The sequence below is a fragment of the Carassius gibelio genome, chromosome A12 (assembly GCF_023724105.1).
Source record: "Carassius gibelio isolate Cgi1373 ecotype wild population from Czech Republic chromosome A12, carGib1.2-hapl.c, whole genome shotgun sequence".
Taxonomy (NCBI): domain Eukaryota; kingdom Metazoa; phylum Chordata; class Actinopteri; order Cypriniformes; family Cyprinidae; genus Carassius; species Carassius gibelio.
This window is the reverse complement of record NC_068382.1, coordinates 14,291,905-14,314,823: the sequence shown is the minus strand read 5'-3', so window position 1 is coordinate 14,314,823 and position 22,919 is coordinate 14,291,905. Positions and strand designations below refer to the sequence as shown.

Below are 22,919 nucleotides of genomic sequence, written 5' to 3'. Positions count from 1 at the left end.
CAGAGTACCCTTCTCTCCACACTGTCATCCTATCCAAATCTTCCATCAGATCTTAAAGCAGTTCTCTTTAATGAACTGTTCAAATCCATATGCTCACACATGATCTATGACCCACCATATACTGTATATAATCAGGCACTATCCCATGCCAAGTTTCTGTGGAGTACCCACCATTCCCACATCCTTCACTCACGCTTCTGTCTTCTTTTATCTCTCTCACTCACTCTTCTTCATATTTATTTCAATACTGAGCCAAGAAGCTATTCATTTTTCTTACCTCTTTCTTACTACAGAAGGGGAAATAAATGACAGCCGACAATAAACCCTCTGAAAGAAGGAGATAACATACAACCTCTCTTGTTTTGCTTAAGAAACCTGCCAAGAACATAAACATGAACCTCTCGCTCATCTGTCCTCCGTTTCTCATCCAGTGCAATGCTTTTCTTTGATGTCAGCTGACAGGAACCAGTTGGATAGCTGCGATGACTGAGATACAACACAAGCTCTTCTTACTCTGATCTGGCCTTACACACCGAACAGCTCGGAGGCTGAAAATATGGATGGATGGAGGGATAGATAAAAAGAAAAACATGCATTTCTCTCTAATGACACATCAAGAGTCAACTATCTTGGTGACAGGTATTTAACAATTATCTAAATAATTGACATACAAAATGCAAATTTTATCTACCATCTCAATCATCTTAATTATTATTTCCATCCTTAAGAATTTGGGTGGGGTGGGGTTTTTTTACGAACAGCAAAAACCTTTTGAACATCTGCAACAAGAAAACAATTGCAGAAGAAGTGTTCATTAATCCTCATGTTAATGCATTTTTTAATAAGAAAAATATTATAATAATAGGTCCATACAAAAAATAAATGACCATAGTATAATTGACTCACATCTGTGTTTCAGATTAAACAAACTCTATCAGTAAGCTGATTGGTTCTTTTAAGTTAAAGACTGACAGCCACCATATTGACTGTCACAATTTCTCCCATTGGTTTTTCTATAAGTGGTCCATCTGTTCATATCTCCATCCCATTGGAACCCAAATAAGCAATTTAAGTTATGTACTGTATAGAATTTCCCATAGATCTGAGAGGCGTTGGGTGCCCAAAACAAAACATTTGGCAGCTGGGAATAAGGCAGCTACTAGTCTGTGGTTTGTGAAATTAGGCTGCTTTACGGTCTGGCATCATCGTGGTTACTGCTCACTGCCACAGGCCAGAGCACACCAGAGCAGCACTCAGGCTACACATGCCTGGAAAATAGCAGAAAACTACAAGACAGAAGAAAATATTGAACAGATGCTCCACTGTCCCACTAATAATGGGCTTCAATACCAGCATCTGTGTAGTCACATATGTCAAATGCAACGGGATCATCAATAAGAGATTATCTCTTGTGTGATGACATTAACATCTGTGTTTGATTATGTGTGTGCACTATCCATATGTGTTAACATTAACATATGAGGAAAATACTGAGATGAGAATTATGAAAACGATCAAGAAAGGACGGTTTAGAATGTATGTCCATAAATGCGTACTTGTGTGTTTATGAGTATATGTATGTGTGTGTATGTGTGTGTGTGTGTGTGTGTGTGTGTGTGTGTATAATTACAGAGCGCTAACTACTAAACCACAGTTGGCAGTGGGATGGGAGAAAAGGGCCACTGGTAACAGAAACCTTTAAGAATCATCCTTTTAGAGGGTGGAGAAGACTCCATGGTGCCTGGGAAACTGAGCAGAGAAGTGTTTGCATCCACTTTTTATGAGTGCATTTATGAATGCTCAGTCATATTTAGCCAATAACTTGAATGAATGAATGAATGAATGAATGAATGAATGATGCATTTATATAGTGCTTTATTGTGTATTGTTGTACACCCAAAGCACTTTACAATCATGCGGGAGGCCAGGACACTGGGGTTACACCCCTACTCTATACGAGAAGTGCCATGGGATTTTTAATGACAACAGAGTCAGGACTTCGGTTTAACGTCTTATCCAAAAGACGGTGCTTTTTTTGACAGTATAATGTCCCCGTCACTATACTGGGGCTTTAGGACCCACACAGACTACAGGGTGAGCACCCATGCTGGCCCCTGACCCATGCTAGTTTTTCCCAGGAGGTCTCCCATCCAGGTACTGACCAGGCTGAACCCTGCTTAGCTTCAGTGGGCAACCAGTCTTGGGCTGCAGGGTGATGTGGCTGTGGCTGTGTGACTTCAGTACTTGGGCTGAAGTGTAGTATATTTATAAATTTACCATGATGATGCATTATCCAAGACATTATTAGGGGAAAACATATAAATAATTGGACATGTAATTTAGCAGAAAATGAAAAATCATAAAAAGAGGCAACCTAGAGACTACCTAGAATTTGCGAAGGGGAATGTTTTTTTTCAGTATATGTACATCACCATTTTAGAGTTTGGAGTCAGCTTTTGTATTGGCTGATTGATTGTCAAAAATCCACTTCACTTAATAGTCACAAATGGTTGGAGTTCCTTTTTCTTAGAATGATCCAAATTTGTCTTAAATTGTTTTGCCAAAGAGACAAATACACTAACCTCTCCCCTCAGGGACAAAATGTAGAGACTAGAGAGCTATTAACTTGCTTACATAGTAGGGCAAGGGAGTATATCAAATAATATAGAATTGCCAAGATGTGTCACTCGTATAGTTCTGAATGGGGCAAAATGCAATGCTCAATATGGCCTCTCAATCACAGGAAGCCCCACCTCCTGAATAAAAGAGCCAATCGCTAATCAGTAAAATCAGCACATCCCTTCAGCACATGTGCTTCAGCACATCCCTTCAGCTGCCGTTTCTAGAGCAAGTCCCAGATTGCTCTAGATACAGTCAGCGCTCTGATAGATGTGCTAAGGACTGTGCATGCAAACTGGCTGATCTTTCCTGAAAAATAAGCTTTTTATAACGCTATTTGAGCAAAAGTAACAACATTTACGACACAGTTGTTGTCAGATCGATCAAATGTTTATCAGTAAGCATCCCATTATTATTCTCAGTCAGAATACTGTATGTTAAAGGAGATCATTTTATCTATTGTAAAGTTGCATTAATAAATTTAGCAGACAGATGTTCACATCGATTTATAAAAAAGGAGGGATCAATAGCAGACAACACCACAAAAACATGATGATAATAATGCAATAACGTGTTCAGTATTATTTTTCTAATTTTGACTTAGGCACTTTAGAAAATGTATTGCAAAATATTTATACGAAATACACGTATGTTAATCTTGGGTATTAAAGTGACTGGAAGATAAACAAAAACAATAAGAGATTATCCTAATGTAATATTTTGAATTTAACAAAAATTGATTGTGTGCAAACAAATAACAATGAGGTGGTTGTTTTGCCACAAGGTGCAGTTCTCAAAACAGTAGACCTGCTGTTAAAAAAGTCAGGTAGGCTACAAGAAAAATAGCCAAAAAAAGTAAACACACACACACACACAAACAGAAGTTAGAAAACGGAATATCAAGGGAAATGAAGAAACTAAAGGTAGTAAATGTGCCTTTCAAGAGAGAACCTTTATAATTATTTTGCACAGCCAGAGATTTAGACTTGTTTTTAATGTGATGGCCATACAAATAACAGGGTTGTCTGTGGTTTAAAAACTTGACGTGGGTGTATAGCAGGGGTGTCCAAACTCAGTCCTGAGTTTAGCTCCAACACCAATTGAACGCACCTGAACCAGCTAATCAAGCTCTAGCGTCTCCATCACACAGCCTTTCTGTCAGAGCATCTGATGGGTGGAAGCACTGTAAACTATACACAATTAAAGTTATGAAACTATAAACCAGGCCCGGACTGGGAAAAAACTTCAGGCCGGGAAATCTCACACTAATTCGGGCCATCATATACACCAGAGGTCTCCAAACTCTGTCCTGGAAGGGCCAGTGTCCTGTAGAGTTTAGCTCCAACTTGGCTCAACACATCTGCCTGGAAGTTTCTAGTAAGCTTATAAGGGACATGGTCTTTAACACAACCCCTAAACAGTGTGATTAGGACCCTGAAACAAAGCAAAGGGGTCTGACATTAACCTGACGAAGTCTATTACTATAATGACAACCTTTTCATATTCCGGACAATAGGGCTGTGCGATATGGGGAAAATATCTGTTTTTTTGACAGATATTGCGATTGAGATTTGATTTGTGATTTTAAATTTGCAGAGTCAATCTTCAGCTCAATATTGCCAATAATGTGCAGCATAGTATGAGTTACATTTCAATTGCATTGTATTTACAAAATCCCTTTTTGTTTTTGCCATTATTCCAATAGGAATTACTGTTGTTCTATCCAATACAATTCCCATTATAATCCTAAAATACATTTCAATTGTGTTTTGGGAGGGGTTATATATATATATATATATATATATATTTTTTTTTTTTTCAAGCAGACACGATTATAATGGTATAACTAATTTTACAGAATTAAATTAGTTACTGAATTTCACTGGAAATATTAATTTTTTATAAAGAACTATTTCTTTATTCAATTATTCAAGTATTACATGTTACACAGTATTTGAGATTATAAGAACAACTGGAAAATGTGCTGAATGTTTCATTTAATTCAAGTGAAATTAGCAAGCAGTTAGACTGAATTCACATTCGATTTAAATGCAGAGCCAGGCACGAGCTGATGAAGGTTGCTTGCGCGCGTGCTCGAGCCTCATCCATACAGCCAGATGCACTCGTGGAGATTTGCGGTGCAAACTCGCGCGAGAATATTAAAAAACATTAAATATTCGCATTAAAAAACAGTGCCGATTGGGGAGAATGGAGGTGCGCGCACTATTGGTAAGACTGTAACTCAAGGCTGACAGTCATGCATATCAAATAAATTAAATTAAATTAATGCATTTTGTAAACACTTTTTATCCAAAGCAACTTACAGTGCATTCAGGCTATCAATTTTTACATATACGTATCATATCATATCATGTTTTCCCAGGGAATTGAACCCCCAACTTTGTGCTTGATAATGCAGTGCTCTACCAATTGAGCTACAGGAACACATACTGTATCGTCTCCACATCGCAGGCTTTTGCGATTAGCATATCGCAACGTCTCCAAACGCGATTTTGATTCGATTTTGATTAATCGCACAGCCCTACCGAAAAAATTCATTCAGAATTAAAGTTTCACTGCTGCGACTGACCAATCAGAATCAAACATTCCAGAGAGCCTAGTAATAATACTCAACAATACTGGCAAAACCACACTTGGCCTTTTACATACAAAAGTCCAAAGCCAATACTAAGCACTGCCCTCAGATAATGTTAAACCACTGTGGACAATAGGGCTCTGTCATATCCAGCAGAGTGTAATCTGTAATGCACGTACGGGATACCCGACACCTGACAGCTGCAAGCCAACCAACCAATCACAGATGGGCCTACCGATCTATATCATGTTGTGTTTTTGAAAATGCAAACTTCTGTGACAGAAGATAACAGGGCACCTGTATCGACCCCGAGTTATTATGAGTGACTGGAATAGCTCTTCCTCATACGTAAATTATTATAGTGTGCTAATACTAATTTTAAAATATAATTTAAAACAATTAGACTTATTAAAAATGTAAATATGAACATTAATAAAAAACACTTTCAAATGTTATATAATAAAATAAATTAACAAACAAAGAAACAGCAAACAATAAGCAGTCCATTGCTCTCTTGCAACATCATTAAATTTACTGCCTCTTCACATTTCAAACTGCAACGGCTTTTCTAACTGACCGGACACAGAGAAAAGCTGAGAAGAAACGAAAAAAACTGCCTCACGGGGTGAACTCATCTCTTCCCAGTAGCCTACGAGCCGGTGATGTCGCCTTTATTCTATAAATATTCGTTATATGGAATATAGTACTTTCTTACTTGCTGTGTCTGTAAAACTTGTTCAACATTCAAAGCGCACAGATATTCCTGGATGTTGGGAGAAATGTGTTTCTGTTTGTTGTTATACTGGACGTCAGTAAAAGACACTGTTTTTTATACTTTAATGAAACGTCTGTTGACAGTAGTATTATCAAAGCATGCAACAATGAATCCACTCATGGAGATACTAGACACTCACCCCTCGAGGCGAACAGTATGGGGTCGCTCCGCATCTTAAAGTCAAACGCATCTAACTCGGGGCAGGTAGAGATTACAGGCGTGTGTCCGACAGCTGCAGTGTTTCATTAAAATCCGCGCAACAGAGCCGTCTCTGTTTTCCCCGCTTTCTCCCGGTGAGAATCGGCAGCAGACCTCCTCCACTCGCTACCGCCCGGCAATTCTTCGTTTCCTCTGAAAACGTCCCCTGAATCTCTCCTCGAGCCCGACACTGAGCTGCTCTGTTCGCTTTCTGTTTATCGCGATGCCGACAGCAAACCGCTGCGCCTTCGATGGGAAGCTACTTGGAGACTTAAAAGTAAAATCTCTCACTTTCTTTTCATGTCGTGCTCGGCGAAAACCTCCTAGGACCTCCTTCCTCTCCAATTAGTTTCCTTTCCCTATTTTCTCCGCCCTGTAGCCCCACTTCTCCAATTCCACAGCTGGATACAGCGCATGTGTGTGGAGAGGGACGATTGTTATGTTTATGTGCGGATAAGTTTACTACTCCCATATGCAAGATTTTAATATTCACCTCAAAAAGATCAAAAAACATCTTTATCCTTGTCTGTATTTGATAAAAACTTTACAAAAAAACAACAACAACAATTAAACCAAAAGAGAAAGTGTCCTTTAAAGTTCAGGATTCAGTCAGTACTGATTTTTCTCAGGCTCCTCATGTGCATGTTTCATTTACATTCACATTCACATTCACATTTAGTCATTTAGCAGACGCTTTTATCCAGAGCGACTTACAAATGAGGACAGTGGAAGCAATCAAAAACAACAAAAAGAGCAATGATATATAATATATATAAAACAAGTCTCAGTTAGCTTAAACACAGTACACGTAGCAAGGGCTTTTCGAAGGAAGAGATGGGTTTTATGCCGATTCTTGAAGATGGCTAAGGACTCAGTCTGTCTAATTGATGAGGGAAAAACACCATGGAGGGATGTGTTGATGATGTAAGTGAGTGTAGGTACAACTGCAGGAGAAATGGCTTGAAGGAGATGAGATGGATTATCAGATTTTTCTCCCTCGTGACCAACAGGGGGTTCACATACCGACCATAAAGGCACATAACAACAACATTTGGAATTAGTGATTCTTAATCAAAGTATTAAATATTACTGAAATATGAAATTATCTTATACAAAACGTTATTAATACTTTTTAAGAATTCAGTTATGCAGGGAGTATGGTCCTAAACAGCCAAAATATAACAATAATTACAAGTCAATATAAAGGTATGTCTGGATTTCCGAACAGTGCACACATTTGTGGGTGGCCAAGTGAATTAGCGTGTGTGTTAGCAGGATATTGTATCTGGACACTGATCCATGTATTTGGCCTCGGTGCAGAAATAACTATACACTCTGACATCATCCTGGGGAGAGAATCAAATTGATATGCAGACATTAATTCCACCCAAAGCCTGCAGCACAGCGGAAAGCAACAGTGTCGTTGACTAAGAGGTTTCAACACAAAAAAGCCTGCATCCCCCACAGTTTCAGATTCAACACTATCGATTCAAACAAGTGAGTGTTTTAAGATAACACTTATCTATGTTCTGTTTGTTTAGTTCCTTTCCTGTATAACTTTATCAGTTGGGGTATGAATTGTGTATTTCACTGTCAATATAACTCACTTCTCATATAAAGGTCATGACAAAGCCATGTTTATTATCCACTCACACTTCAAAAAGGGGCACATGGCACAATTCAGACAATCTAGAGAGAGCTATGTGGAGGAGACAACAGAGAGACAATACGGTTACACTGCCACAGAACTGAATCCTTGAGGTCATTATAACAGCGTAATTCAATACAGTGCACACAAATCAATAGAGCTGCAAGCCATTTAAAAGAAAACTGTGAAACACTTAATTTCTGTCAAAAATCTCAAATATCAGCTCATTTTCAGCTAATCTGAAATACACAAACTGTGGGTAGTGACAAAGAAACAGAATGGAAAGAAATTGTATCTGTTGTAAACGACATTAAGCGTAAACTGCATCTAAACTTGATCTCTTTTTCCCAGCTACAGACATGCCGTCAAAACAAAGCAATTCTGTGATACCCCTCTTACAGGGCTTGGCCCTCACATCACGTGCTCAGGATGTTGGAAGCAGGGTGGAGGCCCCGTACTTGCAAACTGGTAACTGTCAGGAGGGTAAGCTTTAAACAAACAGAACTCTAATGAAGTATTAAAGAGCCTGGTAGCCAGTGGAATGACTGTTTCTTCTGAGTTCCACTGCAGACCATTCATTACAGCAAAGGCTGTTTTGTCAGGGGCAACACATGACCTTTGAAGTGTATCTCACAGAATGTTCCTGTGTGCCATTCATCATCAGTGCTTATGTGTTTTCATGTCTCCAAGGAATGCAGCAACAATCTGTGCCCTGGTGAAACACCTCATTACTAAAGTGGTTGGCCTCATTGGCAAAATACACAAGGCAAAATCATATGCACAACACCTGCAAGACAACAGGATTTTTGATTACAAGCACTCAAACGTAAATGGATTGAATTCCAGAGTCAAATTAATTAGAATGCTCTAGACACTGTTTTTTTCTGTACTCTATTAATCATGAATGAACCCTTTGACATTTATTTTTTCATCCCAGAAATACTTGCAGGACTTGCTGAACCTTTATAATAGCTGTACAATGTTTTCCAAGTTTCTGGAATGTTGCCGAGTATTTTTGATTATCTGCAACCCTGCTACTCTCCGTATCCAAACAGCAGAGAAGTGACTAAGATTTCAAAAGACATTTGGCTTTGCTCTTCTCCAATACACACGCGCGCACGCACACACACACATTTGTTGTTTTTGTGAAAAGTGGGGACATCCCATAGGCATAATGGTTTTTATACTGTAAACAGAGAGGTACACTGCAAACTGCAATGAAATATGATTTTGTGCCAGATTGCAGAGACTGTATGTGGCTACAAATCTTGCTGTTGTAAATACCTCAGTTGTGTTAAAACTCAAAGAAATGAATTAAATGAACTGTGATGCATACAATTAAAACAACATAAACAAGCAGTCAACATATATAATGGGAAAAGCAACCATCTCAGTGACAAAAACTTCATTTTCACTGGTTGGTCTCCAGTTCTCCAGTTTGCAATTCTCCCCTGATAAGATGTTATCTCATGTACACATGTGGAAAATTTAATTAAATATGCACACACACACAGACACACACAGGCAGTAAATGTGAATAATGGAAACTTTCTGAGCTGGTAAACTGCAACCTAAACTCTGTACACAGGTCTGGAGAAATCGTCATCATCATCGTCTTTATCACAAGCAGTCATTCTTCACAGACTTTCCATATGGCTATGAGGTAAAGGCCCCTTTGCTCAGCTGCAGTTGCATAATTTGACACCGGAGTCATTTTATAGTGCATAAAGCCTGGAAAGCTGTAGCACATATGGATGGGCAGTATTGAACACTGGCTGTGGTCCAGGGGAGGAAAGGCTTGATGAAAGGAAGACAGAGCAATGGTAAGGAGTATTTTAAACTAGGTCAGAATCAGAGTGAGCATGACTGTGGTTTGATGCACTGTTCACTCGTAATATCATGGCTGGGTTTCAGACATACATTAGTGCTGTGTTTGGGTTGGTCAGGGTCAGCTGGATTGTGCACTTCAAGTCAGTCCAGCAAAGAGTCTAAGTGTTACAAAATCTTATATTCTTGAACTGAGCTAAAGAAGACTGACATAAAAAAAAAAACAGCTGAACATCCTACACAATACTCTGGACTAGTGCAGATGAGGCCACATTATGTTCTTGCTTTCTATTTCCTTTACAATGATGTATGGTCAGTCAAGAGTAATCAATAAGCACAAGTATATGAACATTAAAAGTTCATTTTTTATCAAAGCAATACTTCAGGTTCTTAAAATGTCATGTAAATAGTTTAGTCTGAAATTGTACTAGTCAGATTTTTGACTTTTTTTCTCTCCAAAGGCTTCAGAGCAACCACTCACACATTCATTATTCAGAACTAAAAGTTAAATTCAGTTCAGATGTGTTTGAAATTGTCAAAGCACACTGAGTACCAAGTACAGGGTTGGCAAGGACAAGATGACCAAGAGAGTCCAACCTGGATCCATCCAAGTCCATTGTTTAGAATTTATGGGGTGGACAATGTTAAAGACCCATCTGCAAGTTATCACCTGAAACAAGCAGCTGCATGAAGCTCATTCTGTGTTTTTGTCTGTTTATATATACAGTATCCACTTTGCATTGATCCCTAACTCTGTTTTCCCAGAATGCTCAGATTCATCGTAATTGTGTGTATTTTTGCCTACTTTTACCCTTAACTCCTCATCCTACTTTTTCAGTCCAATTATATTTTTTTCCATCCTTTTGTTCTTCTTGATACCAATTCTTGATAACATACACATGAACATCCCCCAAGTCCAACTGTCCACAGCAAACAGTCAGATGGATGGATAGATAGATGTATGAAGGAGAGGATGTCCCAGCAGGATTACAAGTCACAACCATCTATAAACACTCAATGAACACACCTCCTTCTGTCAGACTACCCCATCTCTTTGAGGCTCAGTCCACCATCTGGCCAGACTGAAACTGCAGACATGTTGCTTATGGCTGGCTGGCCCAATGGCGGGGGGGGGGGGGGGGTAAGTAAGTAATCTGTAAGCAAAATATATGAGCCCCCATCCCACTGTTTTTTTTCCCAATGCGTTTTTTTTTATCTGGTTCTCCCTGGATTGCTAAACACAGCAATCTAATACAAATCATCTCAATGTAAAGCGGACATCACCCAGTCCTTCATTTCCTCAGATCCAGGCACTTTCAATCAGATGATCTTGATAAATGTTTCAGCCAAACTCGGCCAGAACCACAAACAGTGACTTTCATCAGACCTCAGGGAGGAAGTCCACCCCCAGAGATCCGACAGTATGTATTTGTGCAGAGTGCTAATTTAAGATCAGATTTTCACATTGTTTACTGGGGAGGGATTAAGGAGCAGCTCTGATCCAGAGATAGCATTCCTGATATGTGATCTTGTTCATATAAGAGAGAAAATTAGAAAATACACAATACAAAAGGAAAGAGCACTGCTGTCATGGCCATTGAGATATGAAAGCTCATTCATTTTACCTGTTGAATAACAGTTCTGTTTAAAAGAGTCACATAAATATAATTTGTGTCCATAATGTTAATTCTGACCCTAAGTGGACACACAGATCAGGACTATAACCATCATAGACATAGCAGGGGACAGTATGTTTCTGAGGTTCTGTATGCAGTGACTGGGGATTGGGCACTGCACTTATGCTGACATTTTGTTCAGAATACATGTAATAGACATGTAAATTAATTAGGGCCGGGACTTTAACGCGTTAATTGAGATTAATTAATTACACAAAAAATAACGCATTAATTAAGATTAATTAATTACAGAAAAAAATTCCCGCATTTTTAATAACTTATTTTTGCACCGCGGAACGTTTCTCACTGGACGCGTTTAGGCGGACCGATTATACTGGAGCACCAACTAGCGTTCGCATTTGCATATCACCACACCACATCGAGCCTCAAGTATCACCTCAATGCAAAACATATAGCAGCTAGCGTGGACTTTACACTTTATGTTGAACTATGTATTATTTTGTTGGTGCAACAGTTTATGTTGAACTCTTTATTGTTTTGGCCAAGGTTATTGAGAGTTGGACTTAGTATGTTATGGCCTCTGAAGAAACAGAGAGATGTTTTCTAATAGTCAGGGTTTCCAATGTTCTGAATGTAATTGACAGTATTGTGTTTTACTTAAAAAACACTTTACAGAAGGTTCCAGCACCCTATAAGCTTCCTGAATTTCTGAAATGTACTATTTCTAAATTATTTCTAAATATGCTATTGCTACACTTAATGGCAAAAATTGCACTGGTCTGCTAGACTTGGTTGAACAAAAATAAACTATTTTGTTGCTTAAGCTTATGTATTCAGTCATTATTCAATGGTATACAATAAATCCATGTGAAAAAAATTACTTCTCACTGTTCTCAGGTCAAATATTTATATGCGATTAATTTCGATTAATTAATTACAAAGCCTCTAATTAATTAGATTAATTTTTTTAATCGAGTCCCGGCCCTAAAATTAATATGTGAATTGCGAAGATTGCAAAGTTTGGGGTTTATATAAACTGAACTTTCAGAATCTGAAATAGGGTTGGATTCATTGGACTGACAAAATAGTGATGTAATGGAAACCTACCAAATGACTGCACAAAAGAAAGGTATGCTACTGAGAGTATGCAAGGCCAAAGGGAAGGTGAAAGAATGTTTGTGAAAAGGTGGGAGGAGACAGATTGAAAGCATAAGAATGTGGAAGACTTGCACTTCACCTGGAAGACACAAATTACCAAACCTCGCCCCTACTGTCAGGGAGAAGGCCAATGAGCTTTCAACATCCAGCAGTCCCTCAATTATTAACACTGATCTGTGTCAACTATGTTGAACTTCAACACTAATAAAAACATGGATTGATGGAAGAATCATGGTTGTGTTCTGATAGTCTAGTCATAGATATAATATTTTCACTCTGTAACACTGATTTAAAAAATCAAACATTTCAAATCTCCATTGGCAAAGACTACTGTTGCGTTTTTCTTCTATTATTTTTTTTATATTATGTTTTATGTTTCTTTTTCTGTTCTGTTGTTATGTTGTTTCATGTAATGTAGCATGTAAATACAGCATATCATTCCAGTCTATCAGTTCTGTATTTTGTGAAACTTGGTAAAATTATACTCATTATATCATTCTCTGTGAAGATAGCATAGGAGGTGGAGGCTTTGTGTGCAGCAATGGCAGTACTGGAAAGGACTATTGAGGAGAGACTGGTGATGGAAAGAGCATTCAGTAGAAACATCTGCAAAGTGTAAAAGTGCTGAATGACAGCACCAACAAACAATTACCATAGACTGAAAGAAAAGAGAGAGGGTGCTGAGCGTTTATAAAATCACACAGACTCACTCACAATAACATATTCTCTCATATAAAAGCCATATATCATAACTCATATATCCACCAAAATGGAAACTAAGGCAGCACAATATGGAGAAAAATGTAACCTTTGGGTCAGACTGTTTAACCATTAAGCCATGACTGCCCCATCTAACATGTATATATCCTATTCTCTGCATCTCTGAAACCTTTATGTATTAATGTTTTAAAGGGGTCATATGATGTTGCTAAAAATAATATTATTTTGAGTATTTGGTGTTTATGCAGTTTAAGGTAAAAAAAAAAAAAAACACATTATTTTCCATATAATGTACATTGTTGTTTCTCCTCTATGCCATGGCTTTCCGAAACACGTAGACTCATCGTTCTAAAAAGCGAGGTGTGCTCTGATTGGCCAGCTATCCAGTGTTTTGTGATTGGCTGAATACCTCAGGGGTGTGACAGAAATGTTATGTCCCTTAACACTGTGATGCCATCTCCCAGCAGCACGAGCATACAGTAAGGAAGGACATAATTACTGATTATGTCCCTACTGTCTTTTTACACGTTGTGTTGCATAGCATAATGTAAACATAAAACCATATCTGCATTTGTTATTAGAAAAACAAGCGCCATTCTACACTATTCAAAACTCGCATTTGAATAATCATTGGCAAATTATTTAAATATATAAATAAATACATATATATAATATCTGTGAGCCAGAAGTGCCAGACTGTCCTTGCAAAGTCTGAACTGCCCCACCTAATAGAAACAGCCTTTGTGCCACAGACACAAAGGTTACTGGTTACTGGTTACTGGTTCGAGAAATAGTCCTCATCCTCCATAAAATGTGCAGCTCATATCTGAATATTTCGGTTGAACTGTTGTGGAAGAGTGTTGTAAATAAACGTAACCACTGATTTCTAGTTGTGTCCTCTTTTGGAAAAAGTAGTTTTTATTTCACAGTGAAAGTCTCAGCGACTCCACAACATGGTGGCGATGGCAACAGCAATAATAAAAGGGATGCCTTTTTTCTTTGCGTGAATATTTGGGCTGCGTTATACAAATATTTCCATATCGTGACGTAGACGGTGGGGGCGTGTTAGGTTAGTGGTTGACTCTTAACTTTTATAAAGAATATCTTTTTTGGATTTGAGACTTTAGTCTTTGCAGCTTTACAGATTTTTATGCACCAAGAGCTTGTAACACTCCAAAGAGAACGGAAAATTTTAAATAACATCATATGACATAAAATGTCATAACCATTTACTCACTTGGCTTTCAAATCCAATCCTGCCGTTAGCTAGACCATGTATGAGGATATTTATCATCTAAAGCAGCAAATGCCTGGGTAGTTTAATCCCAAAAAGAATGCCAAGATCTTACAACTCACACCTCACATACACTTACACCTACACAAACATACACATTCTAACCCTGGCAATGGTCCTCTTCAGAATTTAATCTGGATCTAATAAACCACCTGCACCAACCACCAACACAAGATAAAGCATCAAACACTGAAGACTGCTATCTTTGGAACAGGAGAATTTCATCTACAGAAGTGTCATGTGCAGGTGACACTACTACAGTGAAAGCAGCTTGGCTGTACTAGAACACACGCTCTGAGGACCAACCACGGGCCAGATTCATGAAACACTCTTAAAAATACATTTCCTGCTTATTTTATTACTTAAGAAAACAACTTTCTCACGAACCAAAGCAAACCAAACTTTCACACAAACAGACTAAAAGCAGATGAAAAAGCAGTACTGTGAAAGCACGCTAAGTTTGAAGTTTCAGTATGTGTAGCCTCTGGGCTTTGTGTGGGTGTGTCAAGGATGAAATACAGGGAAAGAGAGCAAGTATTCCCATAAATCATAACTTGACATTGACCTAAATGTACAAATTATTTAAAAGGACAGGTCTGGAGGCCTTTGAACACATCTCTGTGTCCTTAAAAAAGTTTGTAATGAAGAGCACTTCACAAGTTTGCCTTACAGAACAAAGCAAGAACAATAGTATGCGTATTTGGCGTGCTGTCTGAGGAGGGAGCTCTGATCTGCACGTGCTCTTCCCGAAATATGTTAATAAAACATCACTTAAATTTTTCAGAATGCAACCAGAACTTGAACATTACATTTAGCACAGAATACCTTGTTATTTTCCCAACAGATCTATACATGCACATATGCACATCCATTTACCACAGAAAAACCTGAATCAACTATTCCAAAAACATGTGAAAACAAGTCTAAAATCCAAACTAAGCATTTTACCCAAATACCCAAAGGGCCGGTTGGCTTCATCATCATACTCAGCTACTAAAAATAAATTGGAATTGGTGGAAAATGGGTTACAATAACATGAAAAAGGTGGGAAAGCATAAAAAGTAAATAGGTGTGTGAGTTTGTTTGCATTCAAGCATACTGCCTGAACATTGAAATATATTCTCTCCCTTTGAGAATTAGAACTCAAAGACTGACTCTTTCACTTTCCCCACTTTCCTACATCAAGTGGGCCCCTTCTGTTTCCATCACATTGTTGTTGGGATTTTATGCATGAAATAGGTAAGGACAGGCACAACATAGCAAGCAAAGTGGCAGAGAGAAGAGAAGTTACTGTAGAATGATGAGAGTTGCCTCAAAGCTTAAAACACCACTGCTTATAAATATACCTGTAGGATCAATAACCCAAAAACACAGATGGTGATTGTTTTCAGAACAGAAAGAATTTGGCCAAAGGCAGAAGGTTTTTATCATGTATATCAGCTGTTTTGTATAAGATAGTAGAGATACAAATTCAACAGGAAATAGAGATTGCCTACATTTACCGCAAGATCTGTTTGAACCAGTATTTTTTTTTTGCATTATCCACTTACACTAGAGAGATCTTTGCACACTGCTGTTTCAGACATGATTACATATATGCTTGCAGATTTTCTTTTTGATTATTGGTGCAATTTTGAGGAGATTGTAAGGTATGGGTCAGTCAAACAGAAAATCTCAGCAATGACACATCACTATAGGTTATTCTTAAAAGCTACAAACAATTATAGCTCACTGTGCATTCATGCTAATTTTCTAGCATCTGTTTGTTAGCCATAAAACAAGCCTTTGCAAAAAGACTGTTACCTTGGCTGCGACAACACACCCTAAACACAAAATGCTTAAGCAGAGTTTCCACCCAGCGAATAACACCTACCACATCAATCTAATCAAATCCCTCTCCGTTTGTGACATGGTCACGAGTGTTAAAGGGTACATAACATACACAGGTTCACCTAATCTCATGTTAATCTTGAGTACCTATAGAGTAATACTGCATCCTTCATATATCCAAAAAGTCTTTAGCTTTAACATATTTCTAAAAGAAAAATACAGCTTTCCGATTCTCTCCGGTAAAATCCGAGCTCCTGGAGGCGTGCGGTGGGCGGAGCTATAATACTGATGTTTCGTGTTGTTTCCATTAACATATCTTCACTTATGTGATGATTTCCAATAAAAGACAGAAATCTGATGCAATTGCACTTACATGAATGGGGTCTTTAATCACTGGGATCGCTCCGTGTTTTAATAGCCAACGATGTGCAAATCCAGCGTCGACTTGGGCCTTGTTTATAAAACATTCGTCACTTAAATTACGAGAACACCAAGGCACTTGATACACTCAGAAATTCTCAGTCATTTTTCTAAATTATTTTTTCAAACTTTGGCCATGTTCAGCATGAGAATCCATCTCTTTAACACTGTGAACAACTCTGAATACATGAAACACCACTGTACCCCCCCCCCCCCTAAGAACCACAGCAACTTTCATCTTCTGTATCGCTGCCACAATTTCCACACTTTCCTTTACTAGTTTCCATTTTTCCCTTTCTCACGGTCCACCTCATACACAAATAGCAAACCATGTACTAATGACAGAATATGGAAATGACAGTAAATCCACTACTGATTTCAACTGATTCAGAGAATATTCAGTAATGAAAGCAGGAGAAAGAGGAAACTATAGATTACTAAAGCTTTCTAAATAAAATGAGGCATTAGGTTTCCCAGACAGTGACTCAGAGGTTTTGAGTTCAGCTTGGTTTACAACACAGACACTCTGTACACACTATACACTACACACATACAAAAATACACACACACACTCAAATGGGCAATTTGAAGTACAAGCACCTTCTTTGCGAACACAAACACACTTGAGAGTGCTGAGTTCAACAAAAAGAAAAAGAGCCAAGTTACATCTTCCCTCTGGCTATGTCTCGATATGAAACCCTAATGGGAAAACCTCTAAAGCTGAAGAAGAGCCAAAAGGCATGCAACACAACTTTTTCATGTTTTACTTTAAAGATCTGCCACTCCAGTCCAGTCATGTTACAGAGCCGCAGGCAGTATGGGTAACTGACGGCTCTGGAGAGACGTCTCACACAGCTGTTTGTGTAAATATACAGTGTTACTTCTGAACTTGTGCTTATTTATTATAATAATTAATAATATATGTTTTCTCATCTACCTTGCACAACCTATAAATTCATGTAGGCTATCATTTTAATCAATACACTTCATACTGCATTTGAGAATTTGTATGGACAAAGGTTTGAGTAGTGAAAAATGAGTCATCCCAGAAGAGAAATATTTTTAAAGGTGCAGTACGTAATGGTGACAGCTAGTGGTTGAAATGGGTACTGCAGTCCAACTTCAAAATACTGGATAGAGTTGTTTGTGCCACCTCCTCCTCTTCAAACTCAATGCTTGCAAAAGCTGCCAGATTGAGGACACACAACAAGTCTTACACTCTAAGTTGATGTGTTGATGAATCCACATTTTTAATATACCTCTGGAGGCTTTTTAGGTCGGGTAGAATCTGCGATCTCTGACCCAGTTTGTTTGCTGGTTTCCATTGCTGCAATACATGTTTTCCACATTCTGGCAACCAGGGGTGTTGAAGTACCTTATGGTAAATTGGCAGTGGGAGGAATCACACAGACCAAAACAAAAACAGACATTCCGGCACAGAACGCAGTAGAATAACTGGCTGTAGCATTGTTATTTCGGAGAAACAATTTAATGTCAATTTAGCATTTTTCTGAAATATTTGCAAAAATATTATATTTTTGTGCTTTAGTCAAAAATTACATATGTGCATATCTGCCAAAAGTGAGAAAAAGTGTATATCTACTAAAAGTAAATGTGAGACTTCAGATTTATAAGCCACTTTAGGTGAATAATGCTAGCCACACAGTTGAACCCTCTTCAATCCCAAATCGTAAATTTTAAACGTTTGATATTTACAACTGAAAGATGTTGCATGCTTTCATAGCTTTCATGAAAACGGGGTTTCATAACAGACAGCTTTTGTTCAGCTAAAATAACCGCATTTAAGTTAAAAATGACCATGTCCACTGTTAAATAGAAAATAAGAATAAAAAGTAACACAGAAAACATATTTTGATCTCATTAAGACAGAGTCACTGGTCTTTATGTGTTTTCAAAGGGCTTTTTAGCTCACAAAAACAAAACTGTGGACAAACATACTGCAAAGTAAAAAAGGTTTAATAAGACCAAGACGAGAGAGCTTAACTGGTTGTGCATAGTGCTTGCAACTTTAAGGTCATGGGTTTGACTCCAGGCATTTGCCATGGAGTGTGCTTATTGCAAAAAATGTAATGATGCATATTACATTACCTTATCTTTTTATTGCATCAGTAGTGTCTAAAAGTGTTCTAAATGCATTTCAAGTATTTTTATAACAAAACACAACTTTCCATTGGAATCAGTGTCAGAGGTCAGAAAGTGGTTTGGTATTGAGTAAGACAGACAGAAAGTATCAGCAGCTGTTCATAGCTATATGTGACACACACTCAAACAATTAAACTACAGTACTGTACATACTGCATCCTGAGGCAGACTAATATAAACCCAGTGGAGACTTGTCTATGAAAACTGACTAGAACCACAAGAGAGGAGACAGGCAACTATAAAAGAGAAAACTGTACCATACATTATCGCTACATTTTCCCTTTCATTCAAAGCAATGATTAGAAGATAATGAACGTCCACTAAATATCTGTACGACTGCTTTTTTTCTCCTGCAAATTAAGCAAGATCAGTCATCCATCTTCATCAATGGCCTTTCTCACACAGATGCTGCAACAATGCAGGTCCAGATGTGCACTAGTAATGATGTCACTGCATCAGCAGTCAGACATTTGACCACATACAGACCAGTCATCAAGCTATCAGGAAAAATATCAAACCCCCACCATGCAACACTCAGCTACACTGGCATTTAGCCCTTGAATGACCTCACTTTGTGTGGTTACAAAATTGTTTTGAAATAAAGTGTAAATGAACAAGTTCATACGTGCGATGCTGCTGTAAGAAGGGTGCAACTCACATGCTTTTTCACTTTAAATGGGACAAAATGAACCTAATTCTGAAAAAAAAGGTGTTTAATGGTTCATGTTTTACAAAGGTGTTTATTCTCTGCCAGATCGATATAAAACTGCCAGTAACATCAGCATTTACTTAAGAATCGAAGGAAATATTATTTTTAAAGGAAGGTATTTTGTTTCTACTCCGGATAGGAAGCAAAACATCCTGAATTGAACCTCCTGTTTTTATGATACAAACTGTGGTAAAAGTTCAGCCAAAAGCATAAGAAAAGGTCAGGTTAGACTCCATAGCCCATTTTACCAGATGGTCCTTGACTCAAAGCACTTGATCACACCCATCTAAACTCTACACTGGCTACTGATCAAAGATGCTGAGCATTGTCCACATGCCTATCTTTGTTTTTCCAAATGATTGTATTTCTAGCCAAGGAGTTCAAGGGCTGTGTTTGGCCAAACCCAACCTGTTCCACTCCATTCTTTCTTATTTTCTTTACCTGGTCTGATTGTTTTGAGACAGTCTAGACAATGAGATATGAGACACGGCCACTTTGGTGGCTTTTTTACGCTTTGTTCTGTTTTCTCTCATCTCAGAGCCAGAGTCAGTAAAGCAAACAATACCCAGGATGACGGTTCTTGTCCGCTCCATTGTCAGTTATTCCTGGAGGAAAACTAAACAGGAGATGGAAACACCTTCACATGGTACCAAACTCTTTTTATAAACAGCCTCTCTAAATAAACATTCCAAGAACTTGCAAAAAAACTAAGAAAAAAACAGTAACAAAGTTGCAACAAGAATTAAATCAATACATAAAAAACGGTAATATAGGGTAAATATAACACTAAAATCTTAGACATAGGGATGCAATTATGATGTTGACAGTGTCAACTATCCTTCATCCTTACATAAACTACAAAAACATAATCAAGCTTCCCTTTCCCAGTGGTTTAAGGGTCACCTCATTGCATTGTATCAAATTAATTAAATTTGTTCTTCATAATTTAGCTTTTGCCTCTCTCATCCCCTCCCCCCTCTGCATATAGAGACTGGGGGGCTCGAGACGCCAGCTGATCCCACAAGGCTCGTGCTATTCAACAAGAGCCCCCCACGAGCGGTGCACATTCATCAGGATGCCTCGTGCTTCTTTGTGTTCAGCCTCAGCTCCAAAACAAAAAAAGGGTTTGATGGCAGCTCCAAAAAATTACAAATATTAAAAACGCAACGCGACAACTTCAGAGCTGTTTTATATTATTAGCATTTGGAAAGAAATAAACATTGGAAAGCAAGCCCATCACTCTGAATTGTCCTCTGAGCAGAGCGTGTCCTTATGGAACCTCAATAATGTGTTGAAATCGACAAATTTAGTAAACGTTCCATGGATGGTCAAGACTGCTTCACTATGCATCAATAGAGACAAGTGTCTGATAATTTTAACAGTGACATCTTACCTTGTCTGTTATTTTCCGTCATATCTTTATCGCAAGATGACGGACCTGCCCTGTAACCCGTGTGCTTGATAACGGCCACCTCTCTTGTTCCTTTAGCTGGCCCCGATTGAGCTTCTTCAGATTCATATCTGCGCTCCTGGGACCGCTCACGCTGTCAAATCAGCCCGAGATTGACATCCGTGTCAGCCAATCCGGCAGCGGGCTACTAAAAATCTAGCCAATAGCAGAACTGGGAGGCGGTCATATTTACTGTAGATAGAGGAGTGTTGGAAGACAGTTTCAACGTCTGTTTCGTTTGTTTATATGACAAACGTAGGAGACTCTTTTTTTTTTTTTTTGTCTGATTCATAATCTTAAAAACGGAAAAATGTAAGTAACTTTATTAAGACTGATATAAGTAATAATTTACAGGTCCTGATCATATAATTAGAATATCATCAAAATGTTTATTTCACTAATTCCATTCAAAAAGTGAATCTTGTATATTATATTAATTCATTACACACAAACTGATATATTTCAGATGTTTATTTATTTTAATTTTGATGATTATAACTGACAACTAAGGAAAATCCCAAATTCAGTATCTCAGAAAATTAGAATATTGTGAAAAGGTTCAATATTGAAGACACCGGATGCTACACTCTAATCAGCTAATTAACTCAAAACACCTGCAAAGGCCTTTAAATGGTCTCTCAATCTAGTTCTGTAGGCTACACAATCATGGGGAAGACTGCTGACTTGACAGTTGTCCAAAAGATGACCATTGACACCTTGCACAAAGAGGGCAAGACACAAAAGGTCATTGCAAAAGTGGCTGGCTGTTCACAGAGCTCTGTGTTCAAGCACATTAATAGAGAGGCGAAGGGAAGGAAAAGATGTGGTAGAAAAAAGTGTACAAGCAATTAGGGATAACCACACTCTGGAGAGGATTGTAAAACAAAACCCATTCAAAAATGTCCTTTGGAAATCAGGGTCCAAGAGTCTGGATAAAGAGAGGAGAGGCACACAATCCACATTGTTTGAGGTCCAGTGTAAAGTTTCCACAGTCAGTGATGGTTTGTGGTGCCATGTCATCTACTGGTGTTGGCCCACTGTGTTTTCTGAGGTCCTAGGTCAACACAGCCATATACCAGGAAGTTTTAGAGCACCTTATGCTTCCTGCTGCTGACCAACTTTATGGAGATGCAGATTTCATTTTCCAACAGGACATGGCACCTGCAACACAGTGCCAAAGCTACCAGTACATCGTTTAAGGACCATGGTATCCCTGTTCTTAATTGACCAGCAAACTTGCCTGACCTTAACCCCATCGAAAATCTATGGGGTAGAGGAAGATGCGATATGCCAGACCCAACAATGCAGAAGAGCTGAAGGCCACTATCAGAGGAACCTTGGCTCTCATAACACCTGAGCAGTGCCACAGACTGATCGACTCCATGCCACACCGCATCGCTGCAGTAATTCAGGCAAAAGGAGCCCCAACTAAGTATTGAGTGCTGTACATGCTCATACTTTTCAGTTGTCCAAGATTACAAAAAATCCTGTGTTTGTATTGGTCTTAAGTAATATTCTGATTTTCTGAAATACTGAATTTGGGATTTTCCTTATTTGTCAGTTACAATCATCTAAATTAAAAGAAATAAACATTTGAAATATATCAGTCTCTGTGGAATGAATGAATATAATATACAAGTTTCACGTTTTTAATGGAATTAGTGAAATAAATCAACTTTTTGATTATATTCTAATTATATGACCAGCTCCTGTATATATTGTATATTTATAGTCAAAATCTGTCAGTAGATTAGTTGTATATAGGTTTATACTGTTTTACTTCATTGTTGTATGTCTGTATTTATGTAGCACCATGGTCCTGTGAGGCACGACATTTCGTTCCACTGTATGTCCACACATGGAGCAGATGACAAA

The 22,919-nt window shown here is 38.2% G+C and overlaps 1 protein-coding gene across 6 annotated transcripts in view; it reads right to left on the bottom strand.

Moving 5' to 3' along the window:
* LOC128025236 (actin filament-associated protein 1-like) overlaps positions 1-21,147 on the bottom strand; it is a 319,996-nt gene extending 298,849 nt beyond the window's left edge. For 2 of the 6 annotated variants that reach the window (XR_008186119.1, XM_052611366.1), the window contains exon 1: positions 6,130-6,469. Coding sequence is in view for 5 of the 6 variants with exons in the window: in XM_052611366.1 (XP_052467326.1) it covers positions 6,130-6,163 (34 nt within the window). In the remaining variant the exon portion in view is untranslated. Of the gene's footprint in view, positions 1-6,129; positions 6,548-20,987 lie in introns of those variants that run through there. The other 4 variants (XM_052611368.1, XM_052611370.1, XM_052611369.1 and 1 more) reach the window with 3 other exon arrangements.
* Between the last annotated feature and the right edge of the window lie 1,772 nt (positions 21,148-22,919).